This window comes from Ambystoma mexicanum, chromosome 2q, assembly GCF_040938575.1.
Source record: "Ambystoma mexicanum isolate Mex_15411 chromosome 2q, UKY_AmexF1_1, whole genome shotgun sequence".
In the NCBI taxonomy this organism is placed as follows: domain Eukaryota; kingdom Metazoa; phylum Chordata; class Amphibia; order Caudata; family Ambystomatidae; genus Ambystoma; species Ambystoma mexicanum.
The window spans coordinates 75,817,831-75,844,562 of NC_090924.1; the positions used below are offsets into that span (position 1 = coordinate 75,817,831).

General features: G+C 47.8%; 1 protein-coding gene across 2 annotated transcripts in view; it reads left to right on the forward strand.

Moving 5' to 3' along the window:
* The window catches only part of DNAAF8 (dynein axonemal assembly factor 8), a 1,512,143-nt gene that overhangs the window by 1,193,369 nt on the left and 292,042 nt on the right, over positions 1-26,732 (forward strand). For both annotated transcript variants that reach the window (XM_069646874.1, XM_069646873.1), the window contains exon 24: positions 24,762-24,931. In XM_069646874.1, coding sequence (XP_069502975.1) covers positions 24,762-24,931 — 170 coding nt within the window. The remainder of the gene's footprint in view (positions 1-24,761; positions 24,932-26,732) is intronic.

Consider the following 26,732-nt stretch of genomic DNA (forward strand, 5'->3'; position numbering starts at 1 on the left):
GCGCTAATACCGGCATCGCGAACCACCCGTTAAGAGAACTGAGCAGTGTTCCCACCTGCCACAGGTGGACACAATCAGCACAGGTGGAGGCAATGGAGACTGTGGCAGCACAAAAGGAGCACACCACACCCCTTCACACACCCCTTCGCACACCAAGATGGTTCCAATACTAGCAGCATTACATGGGCTGGAAGACATGATTGCAGTGCAGCACCAACAACAGGCAGTACAGAGGAAACGCAGGAGAAGGAGGGCAAGACAGGCGGAGCAAGCACCACCAGGGCACCTAGTAATACCACAGAGGCAGCCACCAATCCCCAGGATCAGAGCCAGTCCATTTAACCTAACCCCTGAGCAGATACACACCCTGTACCGTCTGGACCGGGATACCATAACCAGCATCGTGGACATGATACATGACGACATTGTGAGCCTCATAGACATCAGAACTGCCATCCCCCCTCTACTGAAGGTGGTGACTGTGCTCCACTTCCTGGCCACAGGCACCTACCAGCATACAATGGGGCAGATGCATGGCATCTCACAACCAGTATTCTCACGCACGCTGAACCAGGTTCTCGATGCCCTCCTGAAGCATGCACGTGAACACATATTCCTGCCACGGACTGCCCAGGAGATCGCAAACACCAAAGTTGGCTTCTATTCACTGGCAGGCATCCCAAGTTGCATCGGGGCCATCAACTGTACCCATGTGGAATTGGTGGTCCCACATCACAATGAAGTAGTCTACCGAAACAGAAAGCAATTCCACTCTATCAGTGTCCAAATGGTATGTGACGCAAACAAGATAATCACACATTGTTGTGCCCGATTTCCCAGATCAACCTATGATTCAATGGTCCTGCGGAACTCAATCATACCACGCTACATGGAGCGACAAGCCGGACCACGTTCGTGGCTACTTGGTGAGTAGCAGGGCAAGTACATGGCAGTGTGATTGGGGGGGAGAGATACATACTCCACCTGAGTGTGATTGGGGGGGGGAGAGATACATACTCCACCTGGGTGTGATGTGGGGGGGAGAGATACTTACTCCACCTGGGTGTGATTGGGGGGGGGATACATACTCCACCTGGGTGTGATTGGGGGGGGAGGATACATACTCCACCTGGGTGTTGACTGTCGTCCGCAGGACAAATGGACATACAGATGTACCCCAATGTCCATCAGGGAAGGCCATAATGTACTTGAGAAGAACCCACATGCAATTTGAAGGTGCACAACATTGAGAACAATCCAGGTTTCCAAATAAGACACATCCATCCACATCGCACATCATGCCACACCACATATTACACAAATCAGCAACATGGCGTCAAGACTGTAATACAGAATTAGCGCAGCACAACATCAATACAGCTATGCGTCCTTGAATGCATGCAAAGGGATCACCCCTAGCCATAGCACTGACCCACACACCTATAGCACCACTGAAGTGATGCTTCAGAGCATGGCAACATCAATGTCAGAATGGCAGTACACTAGCAATGTGGTACCAAATATGCCTGGGCCCAGGGACACCTAAGACTTGGCCTCACCCAGGACATGTCAATTACTGTCGGAGGTATGCATCGGACATGTCCACTTGCAGGGAAGAGCTCACCTTTGCACATTGCAGTCACACATATCGTCTGCATGCATGCTGGGAATGGTGGATGTCAATCACAATGCAAATTCGATTAGTGTGATATGTACAGGCCGCACTTGAGGTGAACAGTAACAGGTCCCCATTCTTCCACCCATACAGGTGATGCTGGCTATCCCCTGAAGAGGTGAACCCACAGAACAGGCATGAAGAGGACTACAATCGTGCACATACCTGTACCAGCCTTGTGATTGAGCAGACATTTGGCCTTTTGAAGACACGGTTCCGGTGCATAAGCAGGTCAGGTGGGGCTCTCCTGTACGGCCATGAGAAGGTGGCCAAGATCACCATGGCATGTGTCATGCTGCACAATATGTGTATCAGATGAAATGTGCCACTGCCCCCTGACGTTGAAATGCAACCACCTGATGAAGATGATGATGGAGATGAGGACGGAGGGGGCGGGGATGCTGGTCATGCAAGAGGCGATGCCCAAGAGGGACACGATGTGCGACAGCATCTGATCAACCAAATATTCTGAGACACATGGTTCAACTCAGTAGGATGGATATGGGTATTAGTGCACTGGTGTCTCTGGTGAAGCGCACAATGGACCCTGTCCCCAATAAAGTACACATACACAATGACGAAGTCCAAGCCTGTGTTTTAACTAGTCACCAGTGTATTAAGGTATAATGATATGAAAAAGTGCATGTCCACAACTATCCCACCACCCTTTCCCCCACCCCTCTCCCCACAACACTCCCGAAACACCCTTTCCCCCTCCCCCCACAACACTCACGAAACACCCTTTCCCCCCTCCCCCCAAAACTACCCCATGTGTGGCTTGCACAATGTTGGTGTCCTGCTGCACATGTGCCAGCTAGACCCTGCTGTCCCTAATTCCCATTGCCACCACCACCATTAGTGGTGAGGACCTGCCTCAGTTGGCCAATCTCCACACACGGCCTGTTGGTACAGGGTTTCATCGCCTCCCACGATTGCCTAGCACTCTTCCCGACCTCCTTCCTGAGACGGGCAGCCTCTTCCACATGCTGCCCAACCAGCACTGTAATGTCCTCCTGGCGCTGCCTGATGGTGTCCAGGTCATGGCCACTATGGCCAGCCCGTGGAGTGGCTGCTGCACCTTCCTCAATGTCACGGACATCAGGTGAGGCCACCGGTGGGCTCCAGCACCCTCCCGTGTTCTCCTTGCCAGACTGGCCATGGATACTGGATCCTGGTGTTGGCCGTGGAGATGCTTCTGGGCTTCCTGGGGGTTGGGGATGTGCATTTGCATTGTGACCTGACTAGGGTCCTCCACATCTGACAGCGGCGCTGTGGCTGCTGCCTCACCAGTTGAACCTGTGGCAGCGGAGGGTGGGCCCTCCGTGGGTGTAACCTGTGTTGGGGGGTTTACATCAGTGGGTGTGGCAATTGTTGCTGGTGTAGATTGTGGTATTGGTTCAGTGGCGCTCTTGCGATGTTTGCCCCTCTGCACTTGCTCACTCCTCCCTGTGCCCCTTGATGTGGTGGGGGTGTCTCCTGTCTCCTGTGCCCTGGGTTTTTTCTTGGCAGGGGGAGCCTGAGTCGCTGTGGCAGGCTCTTCGCTGTCTGTATGTGAGCCTGTGGGGGACAAAGAGGTGGGATGGCATTGGTGATGGTTCAACGTGCTTCATGCAGATTCAGTTCATCATGCTGTTCTGTGAATTGGGACTTCATTAGTGGGTATTCAGGTGATGGGGCTGTTGAGTGGGTCTTCTGTGCATGGGTCTGTGTGGCACTTGTCTGTGGTGATGCGTGCATGTGTGTGTGTTGGGGAGTGACACTCACATGGGCAGGGTTGTGTGCATGTATGTTTGTGGCCGCATCAATGAGGTGAATCTGGGCTCACATTTGGGGGGTGCCTCACCGTTCACAGTGTATTGTTTCATGTGTACACTCACCTCCATCTGATGTTGTGGCCACGCCATGCTCTATGCCCCCGACGCCCTCGATGGATTCCATGCCAATCATGCTAGCGCAGGTCTCCTCCCACTCCTTCAGTTTAATTGGTGAATCAGCGCCACCTCCTGTGGCCATGGCCAGCTGATGGTTCGTAGACAGTATGCTGCAGACCCGGAGGCAGAGATTTTCCCACCGCTTCCTGCACTCCCTAACGGTGCGGGTGGTGGTGCCCACCGCACTCACTTTCAGGGTGACCTCTGCCCAGATGGCCTTTTTCTGGATCAGGGTCTCCCGCCGCATGTCATTGGCAAATACCACATCAGAGTTTGCTGCAAGGGTCTCTGTCAGCATTATAAGTTCCTCATTCGTAAATTTCTCTTTTCGCTGGCGGTCTGTGTTCTTTTTATGGCCTTTGGCATGGTGAGGGGATACTTAGGGTTTAGGGATGTCACTGGTGTCGAAACAGGTCCTGGGGGCAGAGGATGGCAATGGATTGCATTTTTAAAGATGGCCGCCGTGCTCTTTCCCGTTCCTGTGCGATGATGCTATTTCCGGTTCCGCTATTTAACGTGACCGCTAATAGCGGTGACCGCTATTTACGTTGTGCAGGAGGTCGGTAGTGCTATCAGCGCTTTTGTCGGTGCCGCTAAGGGTATTTTTGGGGTCTTTACCGGCATGGCGCTATGCTCGTGTCTGCGCACTCGTAATGGTATGCAATTAGCGGCCTCTTGCCAAGGTGGACACGTTAATAGCGCCATGCCGGTAAATGCCGTTTTTTACCACGTACCGTATAATGAGGCCCTGTGTGTCTTAAGGAACAGTGTGTCATCACCTATCTTTTCTTTTATAAAATCTGATACCCCGTGCTTCAAACGTGGGGAAGGGAGTGTTGCACCATTTTCTGAAAGCCATTTCTGACATTTCCTTTTTGAAACACTCTTTTCATTTTTGATTATCCCTGTGCACATTTATTGTACTAGAGTGAGGGCAGGCATTAGGTTTCTAGTTTACATTTTATGATTTTCACTGACACAACTAGGACTGTTTAGTTTATTATTTGATGGTCGGGATTATTCCCATTTTAGATATAGGGCTAGATAGGACTTTTCCAACCCCATCCAAATATTAAAAGAAAGGGTTTTAAAACTTGCAGCCATTGTGTCTGTCATACTTTTGACACCACGATTATCTTACATATGGTATCAGAGTGGGATGAGACTAAATTGAAACAAGTTGGGAAACCCATTTATATGAAGAGAAACCGATTTTAGAATCCCTTGATCTACCCACAATATTAGAGAAAGAGCAAATAAACGACTCTCACCAAGGTGATTCGGAAATCTTTGTGTCAAAAGGCAAACTCAATCAAGCCCCCTTTCCATCAATGGGGTGAACTTTAAGGAACAATGATGGGGCTCTGCTAAGACAATCACAGGCCAAAAGGTAGGGATCCAAATTTTCCCCTTGACCAAACAAGCCATCCTTCCCATTAAGAAAAACATAGAAAGCAATATATACCATCTTTTCTTGCCTCATACCTGTCAGATCTATAGCAGAGACAAAATGTTTATTTCTTTAGAAATTAGGGCAGGAATACCAAACCACTCTGTCATGTATCTCATGCCCCTAGGTGAAACCAGACAGAAGAAGGGGTTAATGGAATTAGCCCTTTTAGCCAACAAAGAGGAATTGAATTTGGCTCTCTTAAACCTTTCTTAGGACCGATTACAGGTTAAGAGGGGTGAGCCGTTGGAATTCCTGGTTTATGAAACCCCTTGTGTAGTCCTGTCCCCAACAGATATCTGGGAGAGACCAGGAGACGAGGAAAAGACCCAAGAATTTTTTTGAATGACTCACAAATGGAAGCAAAGGAAAACACTGGGCCTCATTACGAGTCCGCCGGTCCGGAATCTGTTGTTTCCGTGAAAGTGGTGACACCGTTACCGCATCCGCAAGCATGAGCAAATAAGGTGCGATTACGGTTTGTCGGTCGCGCGCACCAGACCATTGCGGCAACGGTGTCACCGCCGGAACACACACACCCATGGATACGGGTGCACCGTGAAACATGGCAGCGGTATATCCGTATCCGCCTCTGCTGTCACGGATCTGGAATTACTGGATCCGGAAACATCATCACAGGGAAAACCGGAAAGAGAGCAGCGGCCATTACTTAAACCACAATCCATTGCCATCCTCTGCAACCACAGGGCCTACTTCCCCTGGGACTTGGTCCACCCGACAAAGAAGATGGCATCACGCATACCAGGCACACGCCAGCGGAAACCCCGCTTCAGTGAGCCAGAATTAACAGTGCTGGTTGAGCACATCGTAGACAACGCCCAATGCTGTTCGGTGCTGACCAAAGGTGCAGCACACAGCAGCGGCGCAAAGAGATCTGGGCAGCAGCAGCACAGAAGTGCACCGCAGTTGGCGTGACATTGTGCACAGTCACAGATTACCACAAGCGATGGGACGATCTGCGACTGCGTGTGCGCAACCTAATGGCAGCACACCACCAGCACAGCACTAGCACAGTAGGGGCAGCTGCTACACCCCTGAGGCTCCAAACATGCAAGGAGAGGTGCAGTAGTGTCCTGCACCTCGAAGGGATCGAGGGCGTAGGCGGAGCAGACTTAGTAAGTACACAGAGTAGAAAGCCATGAGTGTGAATGTTGGAAACACCCTCCCTCCCCCATCCGGGCCTAGAGGTACCCGACGCATCCACCAATGACCCACACCACACACCACATGCACAAGTGACAGAAACCCCATGACAGGCAGACAGCGTGCAACTGTGTGCAAGCTGAGATCCACACACCTGAGTGCATCACCCATCAAATGTGTGTACATGCAAGTGGACCAAGTATGAGGAGTGTGTTGCATGTGATCGACCCATTCACATCCTGTCAGACAACTAACAGCATGCCCTGCATTCCCCCACAGCCACATCACCCGACAGTGAAACTGCACAACAGCCTACTCCACGTGGCACTGCACGTAGCCGTTGTACTCGGACATCAGAGGATGCCACTGCCACCATCTCTGGAACCATCGGCCCTGCCAACGTCGGCCACCACTACCTCTGGAACTCAACCATCAGCCCTGCAAACGCTGGCCACGGACACACCCATCCCTGCTGCACTCCCAGCACAGCATGGGGCCACCGGATCCACACCTGCTGCCACATCTGCCGCACCCATCAGTGGGCGTCAAGATATGGCTGACGACGATGTATCCAGTGGCAACAGTGCACCGGTGGAACAGTGTGCTGACGCACCACACAATGAGGATGGCGGGAGCAACTTCACTCCCCTACAGGAGTTACAATTCAACCCGATCAATCTCCACAGCCCAATGCGCTCCCCCACACCCTCACTCACAGAACTCGGCGCCCGCCTCCTGCGCATCGAGGAACACCAGGCAAGCCTCACGCAGCTAGTGGAGCAACAACTCCAGGAGGCTAAGCTGCAACGGGAGGAGGCCAGACTGCAGCGTGAGGAGGACAAACTCCAGAGGGAGACCACTGCCACCTCTGTGCGTAGACTGTCACCTGCCATCGGCAGATTCCCTACCACAAACATGGTTCTGTCACGGCTGGTCAGGGAGGGGAACACTGTGATGTCAACTATCACCGAGTCAATGCAAGAGGCCCAACAGGCATATTTGGCCAATGTGCAAGCTGCAATCACACGAGTGCCATCTGCAAGCAGCACACCTTCCAGTTCGGTGGCCAGTAGTCCTCGGAGGTGGTCATCACGGCTGTCCGGACCCTCCGGGAAGGGCATGTACGGCCACAAGCGTGGACGCAAATAGTGTGGTGAACGTTAAACTGTCATACAAACAGTCGTGATGGGCTTGTTGTTGAGGGGTGAGTATGTTGGGGAGGTGGGGGTGGTTTTTAGTGGAGTTTGGTGCCTGGTTGGGGGGTGGGTACATTGGGGAGGTGGGGGTAGTCTTTAGTGGGGTAAGTCAGTTGGGGCCTGGTTGGGGGGTGGGTACATTGGGGAGGTGGGGGAAGTCTTTAGTGGGGTAAGCCAGTTGGGGCCTGGTTGGGGGTTGGTACGTTAGGGAGGTGGGTGGGCATGGGTGCACTTCATTATCATCCAATTCCTGTCACCCCTGTAATGTAGTAAATACACTTTTGTTGCAATGCAAATGACGAGTGGACATTGTTGCTTTCCTGTGCATTCAAACCATTTAATGTCGTGCCACCACATGAAGCGCCTAATGTGCATGAGAAGTGTATCAAACAAAATTGTGAATGAGTGCTGCCCATGCATGTTGTCCATCATTGGCACCCCTGCCAGGGAGTGCACCCATCCCATCCCCATCATCATCCCCATCATCTTCATCCTCTGTGTCCGGTGGCAGTGGAATGTTCCTGCGTATGCACAGATTGTGCAGCATGGCACATGCAACTACTATCTTCCATGTCTTAACTGGGCTGTGCTGCAATGAGCCACCCGATCGGCTCATTCAGCGGAACCTGGCCTTCAGTAATCCAAAGGTATGCCCTATCATGCCACGTGTGCGTATGTGTGCCCTGTTGTAGGCCTCCTCATGCCTGTTCCTTGGCCTTCGTATGGGCGTCATCAGCCATGGCATGAGTGCATATTCAGCATCACCTCCATAGTAGTGTAAGCAAGGGCACATGTTAGTGTTCGTGGTATCACTGTGTGAATCAGATGCAGTACAATCATGGCCGTTTGTGAATCCGTTGTTTGGGACATCTTTTGAGCCAACTTGGATAACAATACCATGCAGGCGTCATTGATGGGCACATTCGTGGATTGATAATGGGAAATGAGTTGTTGCGCACAAGTTGATGCCCATGAGTTCATATGTGGAGGGTGACTATGGCATTGTGATATGATGGCCAGACCTGCAGCAGTCAGATACTGGTCACTGTAAAAATGTGAACAATGCACACTGCCGGTTAAGCGCACATAATGTGCATTGAAGATGCACAGGTGCATTGGCCGGGTGAGGGACTCACATCCTCATGTCGACATTGCATCTGGTGCGACACCATCGCTAGTGTGTGCATGGGCATAGGCTGGGCAGGTAATTGCGCACTGTGACAATTTGAAATGTGACACGTTGCAATGTGTGGGATGTGGTGACTGTCCATACCCTTGGGCAGGGGCCATGCATTGGCAGTTGTGCGCACCCAAATGGCCGAGTCATTGTGGGCCTTCGCTACCCCCTCCCCCAGGGGTCATGCATTGGCAGTTGTACTTACCCAACAGCCATGTGCTTTGTCCCGCATAGCGTTCTATGTAGCGTGGCAATGTAGAGTTCCGCAAGACTATCGAGTCATGTGTTGACCCCGGGAAACTTGCACAGCAATGGGTGATCACTTGTCCGGCATCGCATACCATCTGGACATTCAGTGAGTGAAACTGCTTCCGATTGTGGTACACCGCCTCTATTGCATGTGGAACTGTCAACTCAATGTGGGTGCAGTCTAATGTGCCTATACAATTAGACATGCCTGCAATGGCATGGAAGGCCAACTTGGTGGCAATGACCTAGGCAGGGGTACAGTGTAGGGATATATACTCAGACGCATGGCGCAGCAGCGCATCCAGTACCTTGTCCAGTACTCTTGATAAACAGGGTTGTGACAGCCCGTGCAGCTCGCCGACAGTGTGCTGATATGTTCCTGTTCCAAGGAAATGCTGTACTGAAACAACCTTCAGCAGGGGGAGGATTGCAGTCCAGATGCCAATGCGGCTGCTGATGTCCTCTTCCATCAGGGTGACGATGGACATGGTTGAGGGCCTGTCAAGCCGGTATAATGTGTGGATTTGCCCTGGGGTCAGGTTCCAGGGTGAGGCGCTGATACAGGGTATAGCTGGCTGCTTGCAGGGTCGTGCCGGCTGCACATTTATGGTTATGGGCACCGGGTTCGCAATTTGCCGACTGCGCCTCCTCCTCCTCTGCCCTACTGCTGCCACAATGTGCACTGCTGCTTGTAGGTTCCCTAAGCCAAATGCTGCTACAGCGGCTGACAGCATGGTTGTGTTTGAAGGTGGCTTGGTTGTGGGTGGGGCCCTTTTGTAGGCTCCCAGTAGCCTACGTGGTGCAGCTCGCCTCATTTTGCACACCTGTGGGCTGATTCAGCTCACCTGCCACTGTTTAATGCCATCAACGCAGTGCCGGCGGTACCGCCACGATGTTCACAGTGTTTCTGCCATTATTCTGGTGGTGTTTCCGTGTCCGTGCTACTCCTAATGTGCACAGTGTTACGCGTTGCCGGTGACTGGGGATGCGTCAGTGAGTCGGCAAGCTGTTTCCGCCAATGGGACTTCCGGGTGCCTTGTCACCGTGATGGTCACTTCACGTTTAAGGTGTTTCTGGATTCGTAGGCCCGAATGAGCCGGTGCGGTTTTACCGGCAACATCAAATCCAGACCGGCAGACTTGTAATGAACCCCACTGTCGTTAGGCACAGGGTAATTGAGTCAAGTCCACTAGAGGAAACCTCTGGTACCATCCCATGAAACAATAATTCCCCTAATGTCTCAACATTTTGCTATGATCAAAGGTCCAATGGAAACCACCCACCAACCTTGGAGTATGATACCAGTAAACGGGTTGAGAACTTTGTCTCACCCATTCCCTCATCGGATGGGAAACATTTTTTTTAGTCCCAGATCTTGGGATACCCCATAGATCAGGCTGATGAGGATGAAGAAACAGAGGCTTACATAGCAGAAGGAGAAGGCGAGAATAACTCTGACTACCTTGAGGAGAAGTATAGACCTCCTAGCGGAAACCTAGATCCCGAATGGGAGGAATTCTTGCATGAAGAGTTGGAACCTACCTTCATTAACTCCCTCACCAGTTCCAAGGTCCCAGAAGAAATTCTTTCCCCGAATTAACAACCTAACATTGGAGAACCCCAACCAAATACCCACCTCTTCATTAGAATTTGTACATGTCCCCTTTACCCAAGTAAATTTTCATTTAGCCTGTGAAACTAGGGACCTTGTTCAAGAAAGTTATCCTGTAGATCAGAGGAAATCGGTAATCGTTAGCCCTAACCTTAGACCATATTTTTCCCTTCGGAAGATAGGTCATAGAGCACGGCATTGCCCCCTTAATAAAATACATCCAACTACCACCTTGACAGAAAACCCTAATCAAGACAGATTGAGCAAGAGGAATAATAGTGAATTATCCTGTGCTGGCATTCTTTATGCCCAACCCAGTGAAACAACAGTTAAAAGGGAAGAGAGATATAAGAAATACTGCTTCCAAAGTAAATAGATATATCAACGAAACCCCAGAAAAGAAATATAACAGTCCTGGACATTTTATGAAAATGACAGACTGTTGGGGAAGGGTATGTGAGAAACCTGAGTACATCCTCACATTTTCTTCCCTTGGATCCTCAGCTCAGGTGGCCACGGCATGGCCATCGCCTCTAGATCCGGACCCTGGGGTTGGACAAGTGCGGGAGGATATCCTTGGGGACTAGAAAGAGGATGCCCAAGTGTAAAACGCGTTATTCTTTTCCTCTTTCCCGATATCCGTCACCCTACTCTCCCTCAGCCTTTGTAGAACACCATCCTTCTCTTTCTGACAGTAATATGTCAGACTTCCCCTTTATTCCTATCAGACACTACAACTCCCACAATCCCTATTTTTCACTTGTTGGTCTAAGTACTGAGACAAAAGAGAACCAAGAAAGAAGAATGAAGATTTCCCATAGGAATAACAAGATCATGATTTCCTACGGGAATCCTCCATATTGTAACACTAACAAGGCCAGGCAGAGTCAGGCAGGGCTGGACAATTGCTCACACCCGACTTGAATTAACACTCCCTGTCTGTATAAAAGTTGTAACACACAGAAACGCACTGAGCAAGGCTGGGTTCCAGAGAGAACGTTTCTTCCATGACAAAGGCGAACCAGGCAACAAGGAGGGAGAGGCCCAGGGGCCGTTCGAGAGAGCAAAAACTTGAGTGAATGCCAGACGGGAGTTCACTCTGGTTGCAAAGCTGAAAGAGTTTAAATGAGAATGCTGTGTGAAAGAGAAACAAGCTGCTTGCCCTGTTCCCCTCCTGAATAACGTCTGAGTTGCGGAGGAAAGGAGTTCTGTGTAAGGAGTCTCGAAAGCTATGTGCAAGGCACAAACCAGAAGGGAGAAAGACATCATCCGGTGAGTTAATTAACTGAACAAAGGTCTGGTTGATGTCAGAACAAGTGAAATGGCAATCGCGAGTGAAACTGTATCATTGGGGAATCCTGCGCATACGCTGACAAGTGGAAGGTGTGTTTGAAGTTTACTGCGCGCATTATAAAGTTACAGAGTGGTCCTGCAATAGGAAGTTGCATAATCGAAAGACTGTAAAATCCCGTTTGAATAGTGTGTTGCAGGAAAACAAAGTAAGAAAGTAAGCGGTCTTGAATAAAAACGAATAAAAAATGATATGAGTGAACAAAAAGGGAAACTACAAACGCTAGGAGCAAGCGAACTACAAATACCAATCAGTTGTTTCCACGACCACCAGTCTGGCTTTAGAGCATCCAGGGGCACGGAAACTGCTTCTGAACACCCGTGAAGACCTGTTCTCAAATCTTGACACTAATACCCCCTCTGTCCTCATTCTCCTTGATCTCTCCTCTGCCTTTGACACGGTTAACCACAACATCCTGATCTCATGGCTTTGTGACACCTTGGGAATCACAGGTCAGGCTCTGGCTTGGTTACCCTCTTTTCTCTCCAACCACCCATTCCTGGTTGAACTCTGTGCCTTTCTCTCAACTATCACCTTCTCAACCTGCAGCGTTCCCCAGGGTTCTAACCTATCCCCCTGGTTCTTCAACTTCTACATGGCTGCCCTGGCATGTGTGATTGCCACTCTCACCTCTAATTTCCAGTGTTATGCGGATGACACACAGCTATACTTCAGGCTGTCCTCAGCCGCCTCCTCCTCCTCACTCATACCTGACTGTCTGCTATTCAGTCATGATGTGCTGCAAATGACCTTTGGCTCAATGGCAGTAAAACTGAGATTGTCGTCATTGGGACATCTGCTCCCGCCTTCCCCCTCTCACTCTGGCCGGCCTCCCTTGGCCCTGCGCCTTCCCCCACCTGTGAGATCAAAAACCTTGGAGTCATTCTTGACTCCACTCTCTCCTCTCTCCTTCTCCTCTCACATTTCTGACATTTCAAAAAAGTCTAACTATCAACTACACCTCCTTAGTGGCACTCTACCTTTTCTCACTTTCCCCCAGCGGCTCACTGTCTCCAGAGCCCTAGTGCTCTCCAGGCTGGACTACTGCAACAGCCTCTTCCTCAACCGCCCTGCTTCCACCCTGCGCCTCCTGCAACTCATCCCGAACAGACCTCTAGACTTATCCTTCCCCTCAAGCCCAGGAACTGCATCTCTCCGGTGCTGAAATCAATCCACTGGCTCCCCGTGGCTGCAAGGATCAAATTCAAGAGCCTCTGCATTGTCCACAAGGCTTTCTGGGGTCTGGGACCTGCTTACCTTCAACGTTGCCTTCCTAAATACTCTCCCTCTCGCGCCCTCCATTCATCTACCTTCAACCTTCTGTGGGTGAGCCGGTTCTCCAAGCAGAGATTTGGAGGGAGATCCCTTTCCTCGGCAGGTGCCTCCCTCTGCAACAGCCTCCCAGCCACCCTCTGTCTTGAGCCTAAAATTCTCAAGTTCCGGAAATTCCTCAAGACCTTCCTCTTCTCCTCTTCCTTCTCTCTCACCCTACCCTGCTAACCTAGCTGTCTGCTCTTCCTTCTCTGCCTCTTCCACACAGCTTATTGGCTGCTGCCTGGTGTACCTCAGCATCTCACAGGTCCCAGGCACCCCTGCCAGTCCTTCTGCACTTGCCACAAGGCCCTACACGCCACTGCACTTGTAATAAAAACTTGAGAGCTTCTCTTTCCACACTTCACCGGTCTCTACTGACTGGGCGCACTTGTTCCCCGGCCCATCCCTTGCCCTCCCTCATTTGCACGATCTGTATACAGCCCTGCCTGAAGGTTGTCCTGTCTGTTCTCCCTTGTCTTCCACCCTTAACGTGCAGAATCGCTGGCAGGCCTATTTGCTGTATCTAAACTGTTCAATGTGTAATATTGCACTTAATCTGCCGGATGAGCGCTCTCCCTTGAATTAATTCCCTAGCCAAATGGCAGGTAAGCAGATTGTGTGGACTTGCACACAGTCCCTGTTTTCATGTATTTCTTTACTTGCTTACATTCTAATTCTTGAAGCTAATTAGGCGTTTGTCTCTCTCTATTTTTGTCTTCGCATTGATGTTCGTTGAGTATACGGATATAATCCTGGTTGTGACGGTTTGTTGACATTGAATTTGCCATACTATGCTGGCATTCTGGAATTGCTGCACATCGTAGACCCAATTATAATTGGCTATTACAAGCTAACTCAGGTAAATTCCTCATGTTTTTTAATTAAGAGTATATTTCTCCGGGTGGCGGAGAGGACAATATTTTAGTGTGGATTCGTTATTTTATTTCAGTTACGGATTTTGATTTCGCTCTGTGATTTACACAACTTCTTTATTGGGTAAGTGGCATTTCTTGGTATTTTACAGCGCTACATATCACCTATTTTGGTTTTTTATTAATACTTATCCCTTTTCTTAATTATTAGTGGTCCAAGTTGTACAGGATTGCATAGTAAATATGATTCTCTCTTTTTTGGCATATGCATTTGTGATTATGATTTATGTTTTTTGCAGAGAGCTTTATCGTGACTGCCCACCCACCAATCTGGCTAACTGTAGGCTTTGTCTCATTTTTTCCTCCCTGTTTTTATTTTTTCCATTGCTTTGGATTACTCTGATGCCATCCCTGACTGGGTAATATGAATATTGCTTCTTTTGTGAATGTTACATGAATACCTTTTGTCAAACTCATTTTCAAACAATTTTGTATAAATGGGGTTCTTGTATGCTGACATTTGATGCCTGATACTTGTGTATTGGGTGTTGTTACTCTATGCTAATAACCTGCTGTCCATCAACATTTAGCCCATGTATTCTGAATGATTTTTGTGCATTATTATATATACTCTCACACAATGATTGATTATATGAACTTTTAACAGCCTCAGAGGAAGAGCTATGCTCGAAACACGTGTCAGGCTGTTCATGACATAAATTAAACAATTGTACACTTGTACTGATTGGCTAAAATCTTTCGTGTGTGGCGCAGTTCGATTGTTGCAATTTTTCTATTTTGCTATATAAATAAACATTACCATACCAGACATTGATGAGTGGTTGTAAAAGCTGAGAAAAAAACCTTGATAAGATATTTCAGCTGATAGGCTCGAGTCCGGCTGAAAGAAGCCTATGTAAGAAACTGTGATTGTCGAAGTGGTTATGCAGAGGTCTGGTCAAACTCTCGGCAGTTTCAAAGCCTTTGACTAAGGTGATTGAGTTGTGTTTTCTTGGTAGATAGATCGAAAACTTGAGAAAGGGAACGCGATGAAAAGTATAGAGGCTTTAGCTCGACGGAGGAAACCTGTAAGGAATATTTGTGAATTGTGATGTAAGGCGGGAGCAAACCTGGACTGAGGGAAGCCTATGTTTTGAACTGTGCTTGAGAAAAGTCCCGGACTCCGGTGGAGGAAACATGAGGGGTTAATTGGAGGGAGACCTGAAGGACGTGAGCCCAAAAGCCACAGTGTGTCTCTTAAGGAACAGTGTGTCATTCACCTACGTTGTTTTCAGCAAATCTGATAGCCTGTGCTACAAACGTGGGGAAGGGAGTATTACACCATTTTCTGAAAGCCGTTTCTGACATTTCCTTTTTGAAACACTTTTCATTTTTGATTATCCCTGTGCACATTTATTGTAATACGGTGAGGGCATGCATTCGGTTTTCTAGTTTGAATCTTATGATTTTGACTGACACAACTAGGACTTTTTTATTTATTATTTGATTGTTGAGATTGCTCCCATCTTAGATATAGGGCTAGATAGCACTTTCCGAACCCCATCCAAATATTCCAATAAAGGTTTTGAAAACTTGCAGCACTTGTGTCTGTCATACTTTAGATACCATGAGTATCTTACAGTAGACTCTATCTACTCCTTGCCGCTGTCCATGTTGCTCTAGTTAATAAAAAAAGACCACAGCCCATATCCCTTTGTCTAGTAAGTAACCAGATCCCACTTGCCGTGGCCACTGGCAACATTGCAACAATTAGTAAAATAGACACTGGGCCATAACCCCCTACCTAGTAACTAACCAGATATCACGAGCCATGGCCAGTATTCACGTTGGAACAATAAGGCAAAAAACTGTGGCCCATATTCCCCTCACTGGTAAATAATCAAACACCACCCGACATAGTTTTCTTTTACAATTATTTAAGCTTTGGTCACTGTCCATGTCTGGGGCCTCCACTTTTTTCTTTCTCATTTCATTAGTTCCCTTTCCCCACGGAAATTCCCATGGAAACACACCAAGGCCATCTTCATGCCATCTTCTATAACTGCAGTAATAATTCCTGTGGTAATAGAATTCTGATAACCACTATAATGGGAAAACACTTGAAAATTGAAAGTCTTCCCTTTGCCCACTGCCACTCCCCATCATCCCCTCCTTCTTTCTTGGATCTTCAACTGCCACCACACTGTGTAAATCCTCTGTGAATTTTTTTTATTTTATCCCCTTTCCTTTGCTAGATCCCCTGATGAGTTTTTGTTTCTAGTACCTTCAACATTCCCAGAGGAATCCCCTGGGAATCACGGGAGATTCCTGCAGTAAAACAAAACATTTCGAATAGATTGTGTCCTCCAACACATTCCACATCTTTGACATGTAATGTCCACAGCTGTGCACTTCGGAAACATTTTCGGCAGAGGGCGTCCTGCGTCAATGATGTCGGGTCGATGTCCCTCGGAGGCCTCCGTAGAGAGCGACGTCAACGGATCTTATAAATAGGACATACGGCGCCCATAGTCTCAGTTCCATTTTTTTCTGCAAACGTCTTTGCTTTGGGAACTTGGCGCGCCTTGTGTGTTTCATCGCAGAGATGTCTTTTTCTTCGACCCCTGCGGTCTGGCTTCAAGACTTGCTGGGACTGCAAGTCGAAAATGTCGATCACCGACCCGCATTGCATTTGTTTGTGGTGCTTGGGCATGAGTCACGACACCAATGACTGTTCAAAATGCCAGTCGCTGACTGCCAAGGCCTTGCGGGAGCGTAAGGGGAAGCTCCAGGTAGGTAGGGGTTCTAAGCCCAATAAGTCCTGTGAATCTAAGCCTTTGGCGCCCTCGACGCCTTTTGGGATTTTTGCCTGAAAATTTGCCATTGGAGTACCCGGATATGGTGGATCCTCCAAGGAAGGCTACTGCTAAGTCTGTGAGGCCAGTATTGGACTCCAACTCCAGGCCCTCTTCTGTCCCCAGGCCAGGTTTTCACCTCCCTCTGGACGACATATATGGAGAGGAAGAAAGGTCTGAATTTGAGGACCCTGTTGAGCATGATGTGGCTCCAGTCCTTTCTGGAGACAGTCAATTGGAGGAGTTGAGGCAAACCCTTCATGATGGAAGTGGGTTGGACACTTCTCCAGAAGTGGAATTTGGCCTGGAGCTCATGCTGAGTCTTCGTACATGCGGCTCATGGTTAGGGTCTCGGAGTATCTGGGCTGGTCCAGTCCTCTTGAAGATTTTGTGCAAGATGATGTAACTGACATTTTAGATCAAGGTCCGTCCTCTGAACCGGTGTTACCTTTTCATCTCACTTTACAGAAAAGGGTGGCAGCTGCTTGGCAGTCACGGGAATCTCTTCTGGGCTGTTAACAAGTTTTTGACAAAGAAGTACCGCCCTTCCGTTAGCGACCGCAGCTACTTATCCACTCACCCACTCCCGAGATTTTGGTGGTTCAGGTGGCTACGTACACTACCATCCCTCCGGATAGGGACGACAAACGCTTCGACGGTTGGGCTCGCAAGGTATTTTCTGCAGAGAGTATGGCGTTGAAATCAGCCAACTCCACTTGTGCCTTAGCAAACTTTTCACATACTCTGTGGAACTGTGTTTCTCTAGCGGCTGAGCATATTCCTGAGGGGGAAGGATGGCAAGGATGCCAGGTGCGAATCTCTTCAGTCGGGTTTGGATATGGCCGACAGTGTTAGCCGGTCCATGGCTGCGAGCACCGTTATACGCAGGTTTGCGTGGTTGCGGAAGTCAGGTTTTGCCGCGGATGTGCAAGCCCGTCTTTTGAACATGCCCTTTGATGGCGCTCATTTGTTTGGCAGCAAAACTGATGAGGTCCTTGAGAGGCTGCAGACCTTGAAAGCTGCAGCAAAATCTTTAAGTGCAGCTGAGCGTCAACCTCCGCCTTTTCGTCCGAGGTGACAGCAGTGGAGGGGAGGTTCTTTTTATTACTAATCCTCCTTTGGTAGAATGAGAAGGGCCGCCAGTCAAAGGGGTCAGCGAAAAAGTACCTGTGGTGGTCAGGAAAATAGAGGTGCCAAACCCACTCAGGCAGCTGCCTCTTTGCCTTCAGGCACTGCCACAGCCGCTCCAAAACAGTCATGAGGCCATGTCCCATGGTTCGCCGGTTGGGGGCAGACTGTCTCAGCATCTCGAAGAGTGGTGAGCCATTACTTTGGATGCGTGGGTTCTGGATACAATAGCCCACGGCTACTGCCTTCCCTTCCTAAAGCAGCCTCACGACAATCCACCGGGGAAACTCTTTGAACCTTCCAGATCGGCTCCTTTTGCAGGAAATCTTAACCCTGCTGGAGAAAGGCACTATAGAACTGGTGCCTGTAGCAGAGAGGAACAAGGGATGGTATTCCCCTTATTTTTTTATCCCAAAGAAAGACGGGGGGTTGAGACCCATCCTGGACTTGCGTTGGTTGAACAAACTTCTCAGGCAGGACAAGTTCAAGATGGTTACTCTTTCTCAAGTGCTCCAAGCCCTTCAACTTCAGGATTGGTTGGTGTCTCTGGGCCTACAGGATGCTTCTGTCATGTGCCAATTCATCCCAAGCACAGAAAGTACCTGAGGTTTGCGGCTGGAGACTTGCAGTTTCAGTTTCGGGTCCTGCCATTCGGATTGACCTCCTCCCCAAGGGTCTTCACCAAGCTAATGGTGGTGGTGGCAGCATACCTTAGGCGAGTGGGGATTCACCTCTACCCCTACCTGGACGACTGGCGGATCCGGGCGCGCTCTCCCGAGCAAGCGTTGGATCAACTCGCTCTCACCTCGGTCTCACCTGCCACTCCCTCCACAGGCTGGGCTTCTACCTCAATTTCAAGAAGTCACATCTGACACCTTCCCAAATGCTCCAGTACATCGGGGCTGTGTTAGACACATCCTTGGGGAAGTTTCAACATGCCCAGAGTCTCCCGGCTTTCGAATTCTTAAGGTTGCTCGGCCCAATGGCATCCTGCATTTTTCTGTTCAGCTTCCACTCTCGGTCTCCCGGAATCTTCTTTGGTGACTGTAGTGATGGATGCTTCCCTCACGGGATGGGGCGCTCATGCCGGCGACTTGACCGCCAGCGGTCGTTCTCAGTCGGTGTCCAAACTCCACATCAACCTGTTAGAGCTGAGGGCCATCAGGCTAGCCCTGAAGGCTTTTCTGTCGTCTGTACAGGGAAGAGTGTCCTGATCATGACGGACAACACAGTGGCCATGCATTACCTCAACAAAAAAGGGGGGTAGGGTCACTCCCGTTGTGCAGAGAGGCAATGCAGCTCTGGTTCTGGGCCATCCAGCAGGGAATTCCGATCTCAGCAGTTCCTCTGGCCGGAGAAGAAAATGCACTTGCGGACGCTCTGAGCAGGCAGAGCATGGTCTCTGTTAGGCAGAAACATGTGCAGTTCCCTCTGGGACCACTGCAAAAGATTTAAGACTACAGGTGTTTGGCAGTAAACCCACTTGGTAGCAGTCTGTACCACACAGATTCACTTGGTAGCTGTGGCTGAGCAGTCAGACTTCCCTCAAGAAGGGTTAGGCAGTATACAGAGTATTCACAATAGGTCAAAAGAACACAGTAGAACAAGAAAACACTGACCAGAGCTTGGTGTAAAAGAGATATAATTATTTATTTAAAACCACATCTAATAAAACACACTGGCACTAATATCAAGCAGTTCAAAAACACGATCACTAAAAGATATACACTCCCTGCAACGATTAGTTAGACAAGTCTTAAGTAAAGCAACACTTATTTTCAGACAGCGGTGAGCGCTTAACGAAGATGGCACTCTAATCAATAGGTTTAAAAGGGAGAGAAAGGCAGAGCAAAGATAGAAACAGATCCCAACACTTTCGGAAGAACACAGTAGGAGAAGAAGGCAGGTTAAAACCGTAAAGTCAAAGTTAACAAGGCCGGACAAGGCTCTGGTCGAAATGTGTCCAAGGTCACACAGTTCAAAGTGCCCAAAAGTCTTGCAATAAGTTCAGAAAGAGTTGGACCAAAAAGAAAGGGACCAGTTAGATGGTCAAGGCGGCCAGCCCAGTCCAGAAGGTTAAGGGATTATTATTACCTCTTAGCAATCTTTAGATAGGGAGGCCTGGTGGACACGGTACCTTAAAGTGGTGAGAATACTCCAGCGGGGGCAGTTGTTCCTGGCAGCGGGTGCAAGTCAGTGTTTCGTCCGGGGGAAGAGAGGATCTCGTCGGGGAGGAAGACAGGAGTCCGTTGCACTGCCAGGGAAGAAACCAGCCGCGGATTTCTCAGGGAAAAGGAGCGGTCCTTTTATTCGCGGTCCAGTGGTAAGTGGCTATCCGGTTGCCGGGGTGCTTGGCACGGGCAATTCTACCACAAGACGTCCTGGGATGCGAGAAGAAGGTGGTAAACTGGTTGTGCCCACCAGTCAGGGGAAGAAGACTCTCCAGCCGGGATATCTTCTCTGTCGTTGGGAAGTGAGGAGTCGGTTCCACAGGGCTCCACCGGTGGTGTTGTCGTAGCAGGTCGGCTCAGCTTCTCCCTCGTCGGATTTTCAGGTCCTGTGGCGACTTCTAAAGTTCCAGTCCCAAAAGCCCTGCTTTTATGCAGCACACCCCCATTCACTCAGCCTAGCTGTCAATCAAACATGCTAAGTAGTGAGCCGGCCGGCTCACCACTTGGGCCAATCACACAAGAGTGCGACTTGAGTTACCAAGGTAACTCAGTCCAGGGTGCCTAAACCCCCTCCCACACCTCCTCTGGTACTCAGACAGAGTGGCACCACTTTTGGAGGCTTCTGTGGAGAAGCCCGCCAAAAAGTGGAACAAAGGGCTCGACTTGGGTTGGAGTCACAGAAGAGAACACAAACGCCATTTTAGAATCAAGTTCTGGCAAAAAATACCAACCGGCGAATTAATATTAAATAAATAAACCGGCGGGAAATGTTCGAGGCTATAAGAATAAAATAATTAAAGTTGGTAGCCTCGAACAATGGGAAAATCCCATAGAGATATATTCGCGGTCGAATATAAAAAGTAGTATCCACTGCCACCAGCCAAAACTTGATCAGGGGGGATGGAGACGTGCCCATCGAATAACAGACCCCGGGGCAATCGAATTGCCCCGACCAGTACGTCCACAATATGATGGTTTGTACTGGTTTCTGTTCATAATTTGGGACTAGTAAAGCCAATGGTGACTTTACATGCTCTGGGAGACAGTAGTCAGTCCCAGGGTATGGAGTCTATGGTGGGGTGTCACTATGACAGCCCTGTGTCACTGCACTGAGGGTGCTGTGTAACACACATAGTAAAAACACATGAGACCCTATGGAGTAAAAGACCCCATAGCCCATAAAACACATTAACAGTCAAAGGAACCCCTCAAATCATGTCCAAGAGTGTGAGGAAAAGAGACACACTCTTGGCAGGAGAAAAAAAACAAACTCCAGAAATCCAGCAAAGCTGCTGGGGGACTCACTAGGTTAGGAAATTCAGCCTAAACAGAGAATTCTCCCTAACAGTCTCTCACGAGTGGGAGTTGTCTCAGGAAGTCCTTTAGGAGATCTTCACCCTTTGGGGAACGCCACAAGTGGATCTCTTCACCACCAGTGCCAACCGGAAGTGCGAGAGATTCTGCTCAAGGGAATTTCCTCCGAGAGGAGCCTTAGGAGACGCATTCATAGTGGATTGGTCATTCCTACTGCTATACACGGATCCTCCAGTCCATGTCATTCCTCAAGTGTTGCAGAGGTTACGGAGGTTCGGTTCCCACATGATCCTCATTGCTCCGGATTAGGCCAGGAGAGCGTGGTACCCAGACCTTCTAGAAATGTCCATCTGCCCTCCACGCCGTCTTCCCTACCGAGAGGATCTGCTCTCGCAAGTGGGGGGTCAGGTTCTCCATCCAGAGGTCAGGACTTTCAACCTTCATGCTTGGTATCTGAAAGGTTGAGATATAAGGATTGGGACCTCCTGGATGACGTGATAGAGGTGTTGCTTTCGGCCAGGGCCCAGCAACAAAATCCCTGTACTGTTGCCGTTGGCGTAAGTTCTGCGACTGGTGCAGAGGACAAAATGTTGATCCTTTTCAGTGCTCCATTCCTATGGTTTTGTCTTTTTTACTTACTTTAGCCCACAAGGTCCTTCAAGTAGGTACCATTAAGGGTTACCTGGCGGCGCTTTCTCTCTTTAAGTGCTTGTCTGAAGAATGTTCTTACTTCAAGATTTCTTTGATTTCTCAATTTCATTAAAAGGGCTGACTAATGTGTTCCCGCCGTCCCCTTTCCAGGTGCCGGTTTGGGATTTGAATTTGGTTTTGAAATTTCTCCTGGGTGCTCGGTTTAAACCTTTACACTCTTGTCCTTTGAGATTATTGTCCTTCAAGACTATGCTGGACACCGATTGGGCCAGCTGTTACCAAGCAGACCTTGTCCAGGTGGATTATCTTCACCATTTCGGAGTGTTAACGATTGGCGGGTAAGGACCCTCCTGAATATTTGTGATGCTGCTACATGGGCTTCGCTCCACACCTTTGTTAAAGATTACTCCCTGGATACGATATGGCCTTTGGTAAGGCGGTTCTTTATTCCGCCATCTGATTGGGTACTCTAAATTCTTTTCCCTCCTCCATTTTCTGGTACTGCTTTGGGAGTCTGTCAAAGATGTGGAATACGTTGGAGGACACAATCCATTCGAAGAACAAGTTACTTACCAACTGGTAACGTTATTTCGACTGTATGTTCCTCCAACGTATTCCACATCGCCGCCCCAGCCTGCCCCTCTGGAGAATTTCCTATGCGATTGCAGCTTATGTTTCTGCAAGGCTATGTGCAGTCAAGCAGGCATGGGACTGGTGCCACACGTTCTGGGGGAAAAAACTTAAACTGAAGCTACGGGCGCCGTGCATCCTATTTATAACATCCGGTGACGTCGCCCTCGACGGAGGCCTTTGAGGGACATCGACCCGACGTCATTGACGCAGGACGCCCTCTGCCGAAAATGTTTCCGAAGTGCACAGCTGTGGACATTACATGTCAAAGATGTGGAATACGCTGGAGGAACATCCAGTCGAAAGAACGTTACCAGTTGGTAAGTAACTTGTTCATCTGCCAAAAGGGGGTTCGCCAACCCTCCCCAAGCTCTCCGACAACCCATGTAATCCTCTTTCACCCTCCCCACGTCTGCCTTGATGTGACACCAACCCTTCCTTCCTCCAAATATCGCAAATAAAACACATTTTCTTTTCTGAAAAGTCTCAGGGCTGTGATGCACCAATGGAGAGAGATGCATGTTTTTGGGCCCGGGGGCCCCCTTCTCCAACTAATATTTTAAAGTCAGCTAGATGGATTTACACCAAACCAAAAAAAGGAATATCTATGATGCTTTGTGCTCAAGTTGTTTCTAATTTTGTGCAAGTCTGACCAGTGTTTTTTGGCGCTATTTGTGTGTTCAGTGGAACACTTATTTCTGTAAGAGAAAATGAATGGGAGTAGGACGGAATTCGCTTTTTTCCCTTTGCTTAAGAACCTTTGAACCTTGTTTTGAATTTTCCCCATTTTCTTCCAGTTTGGAGGGGCCTGTGCTTGACATTTCTGCAATCCAGCAAGTCATATTTTGTTAGCAATAGAATTTTTGGAAAAGCCAATGAAAAAGGGTTTTAGCTTTACCATAGGTTGGTGGGCACTGCCCTGCAAAATATATGTCGGCTTTCATATCGCCTTACTTTTGTTACTTAATGTGGATCTTTGTAGGATTTATTTGGACCTGCTTCGACACTGAGATTTGGTTTGCAGAGACTTCCAGTCTGTAACAGTAGTCCATTCTTCGACAGAGGAATACATTACTAGAATATTCTATGCAAAGGAAATTTTTTAAACAAATATAAAAGTGTTTAAACTAATATATCAGGGAAAGATGTTAAGTATTATCAGGTTTTAAGTAATATCAGTTTTTCATATGCTGTATACTGTCGACACTTCTTTTACTTCTAAGCACTGTAATCATAGATGGTATTACCCATTTTAATGATATTCAATTTATCAACCTTGGATGGATGGAGAGCTGAGTCCGTCCTGCAGAATTCGAACTTGCAATGTGCAGGCTGACCAGGTGTCAAAGGCATGACCTTACTCTGTGTGATCTCTTCCTGTAAAGTAGAAGACCCTCTCAACTGATAATTAAGAGTGTGTGCCAAGTCAAGGTTTTCCTTAAAGCCACTGTTCCATGTACTAAGGAATTTTCTGAAGGTAAAGATAGTAGAGTATTTTTCCCTTCACATCCCTTACAGGATTCTGTTTGTTTAAGTGTTTATTCTTTTACTGTTACTTTATTTATCTACATGGTTTTATTATGTACTCTGGCTATGCCAGCAGTGGAATGGATTGATTTATTGATGAAAATCATGCTTCTTTTTATTGACTCAATAAAATCTTATTTTCTTAAATTACTGCATATACAAGAAAAAGATAGAGAAACTGAATAGCTTTTGTCAACAACACATTTTACGGAGATAATGTAATACCTTGCTATTTTGTTAGTTCATAAAGAATGTTTCTGGTGGGAAGTTCAAAGCAATACCCTCCAACGCATTGCATGTTCCAGCAAGCATTTGAATCCATAGTGGATAGCCTAGTACTATTGTTGCAGGTAGGTAAACTTAACGTTTGTTAAGCAGCAGTTTCAAGGTGATTCCGTGGTTGGGGCAGCAGAGATTGGCACCAACCATTTATACCTGTAATTTGAACAATCTCGAAATCTTAGCTTGTAACACTCATTTTTTGTCTTTGGCAGGCCCACAGCTTATTTGTACTTTGCTGCTGTTGAAGCCTGGTGTCTGGGCACGCAATCTACCAAAGATCATCCGCAAGCTTTACCTGGAAAGATTCCGTGTTGTGGGCATGAAGCATTTGAAACTGGATTTGGCAAGTGCTACAACCCTCCTCCAATTAGAGCTTAGGCAGGTAGGTGTTCAAGCACAGATGTTCCCCCACTCAACAGGCGATTTGTGGTTTATCTTCTTTGTGTAGTCTGGTTGGTTTTAGTTGTGTGGTTTTAGATTGTCTGTATTGGGTAGCGAAATGATCATGACATGACCTGCTGGTTATTTTCTTAACATAGTTGGGTGTAAACCTGATCCTGTGGTTTGGCCCAATATGCTTAATTCCATACACACCCTAACAGGGTGAAAAATGTTAAGTTTCAAGCTTCAGCCAAACATAAATTTCACTTGCCCCCCACCATGCATGCCAATTCGCTACATGTTGACATCACACCATTTTTTGTTCACCAAGTTGTCCCTTGCGAATGGATAGGGGCAGGCAGAAATTATAAGGCATGGACCTTAACATTACTTTCTGTTGACTGTTTTTCATTGATAGGTTTGTGGAAAACATTGTGAACATTTCTCAATATGGAAGGATGGTGAGATCCTCTTTGATGATAAACATCCCTAATTATAAGTGGTGAAACAACATGTACCTCTGACTAAAATAATTTAGCATGGTAGTGGAGTCAAGTCATAAAATCAGAGAACAGACTATGGTCAGAGAACCACGCCATCCCTAAACCCAATGCTGCTCTTCCTAGATATTTCTTGCTGTGAAAAACATTTTCTCTTTACCCAAGATTTATATGCCACAAAGTTGGGTCATACAGCAGTATTGGAAAAGATGACTGTACAATGAATGGACTAACATGAAAATCAAATACACAGTTTGGAAGGAAAGAAAAATGAGTTTTCAAAACTAGATTATCCATAATGAAAAAGGTCCTGTGACTGCATTTCACTATCTCTTGCACCAAAGTGCTCATACACAGCCTGAACATCTCTAACACCTATTCAGAAGTAGTAGCATCAAATAAAAGTTACTAGAGATGTATTTATAATCAGAGCTAGTCATTGGCTTGAAAGATTGTCCCACATAAGCTATAACAATATCTTGTTTCCAAAACTGAGATGGACAACAATCTGGGGGGCACCATTCAATTCAGCCTTGCAGAGGAGGATTTTCCTGCGGCTTCTTACTAGAAAACTCGTATTGAGGCCCTTGGTGGTTTGACCAGAAACATATATATAACTAAACATTAAAGTCATTGGAACAGTCCTTTGAGTCGGTGCTTAATAAATGGTTAGTTTAAAAATGTATCTCGTTGGTGGTGGTGGCTATGATGGAACAGGATATGTGGATGATATGAGTGTGTTCACGGGAGTCCTCAATATATATTATAAGGCAGCAGTCGTCGCCTAATAGTTAAGGTGAAAACATTGTGCATAGACTTTTCGCCAAATTCTATTGCTAATATCTTTTGACTCGCTGGATTCGGATGACATTTTGACCCTGACCCCTCCGAAATGGACATTTTAGGATAGATTAGTAAAAAAAAACTTATTAGGAAATCTAAAAAAACTGTTTTCAGCCTACTCCCATTCATTTTCTCAGAGAAAAAGTGCAATTTGTGGGAAGCATTTCAGAAGTGAAAAACTACTATTTTTCCCCAAAATTCTATTGCTAATGGCTCTTGACTTGCTGCATGGATTTGGATGAAATTTTCCAAACAAAATCTTTTTCAAGGGCCCCCACAAACTGGACACTTCGGTAACAATTGGTTAGAAAATTTAAATAGTTATCAAGAAAACAAAAACATACATTTTTCAGCAGACTTACATTCATTTTCCCATACAGAAAAAGTGCAGTTTCTGAACAGCTGTAGCATGAAAACCACCAGTAAGAGTTGGACCAAATGAAAAACAATTTAGGCACA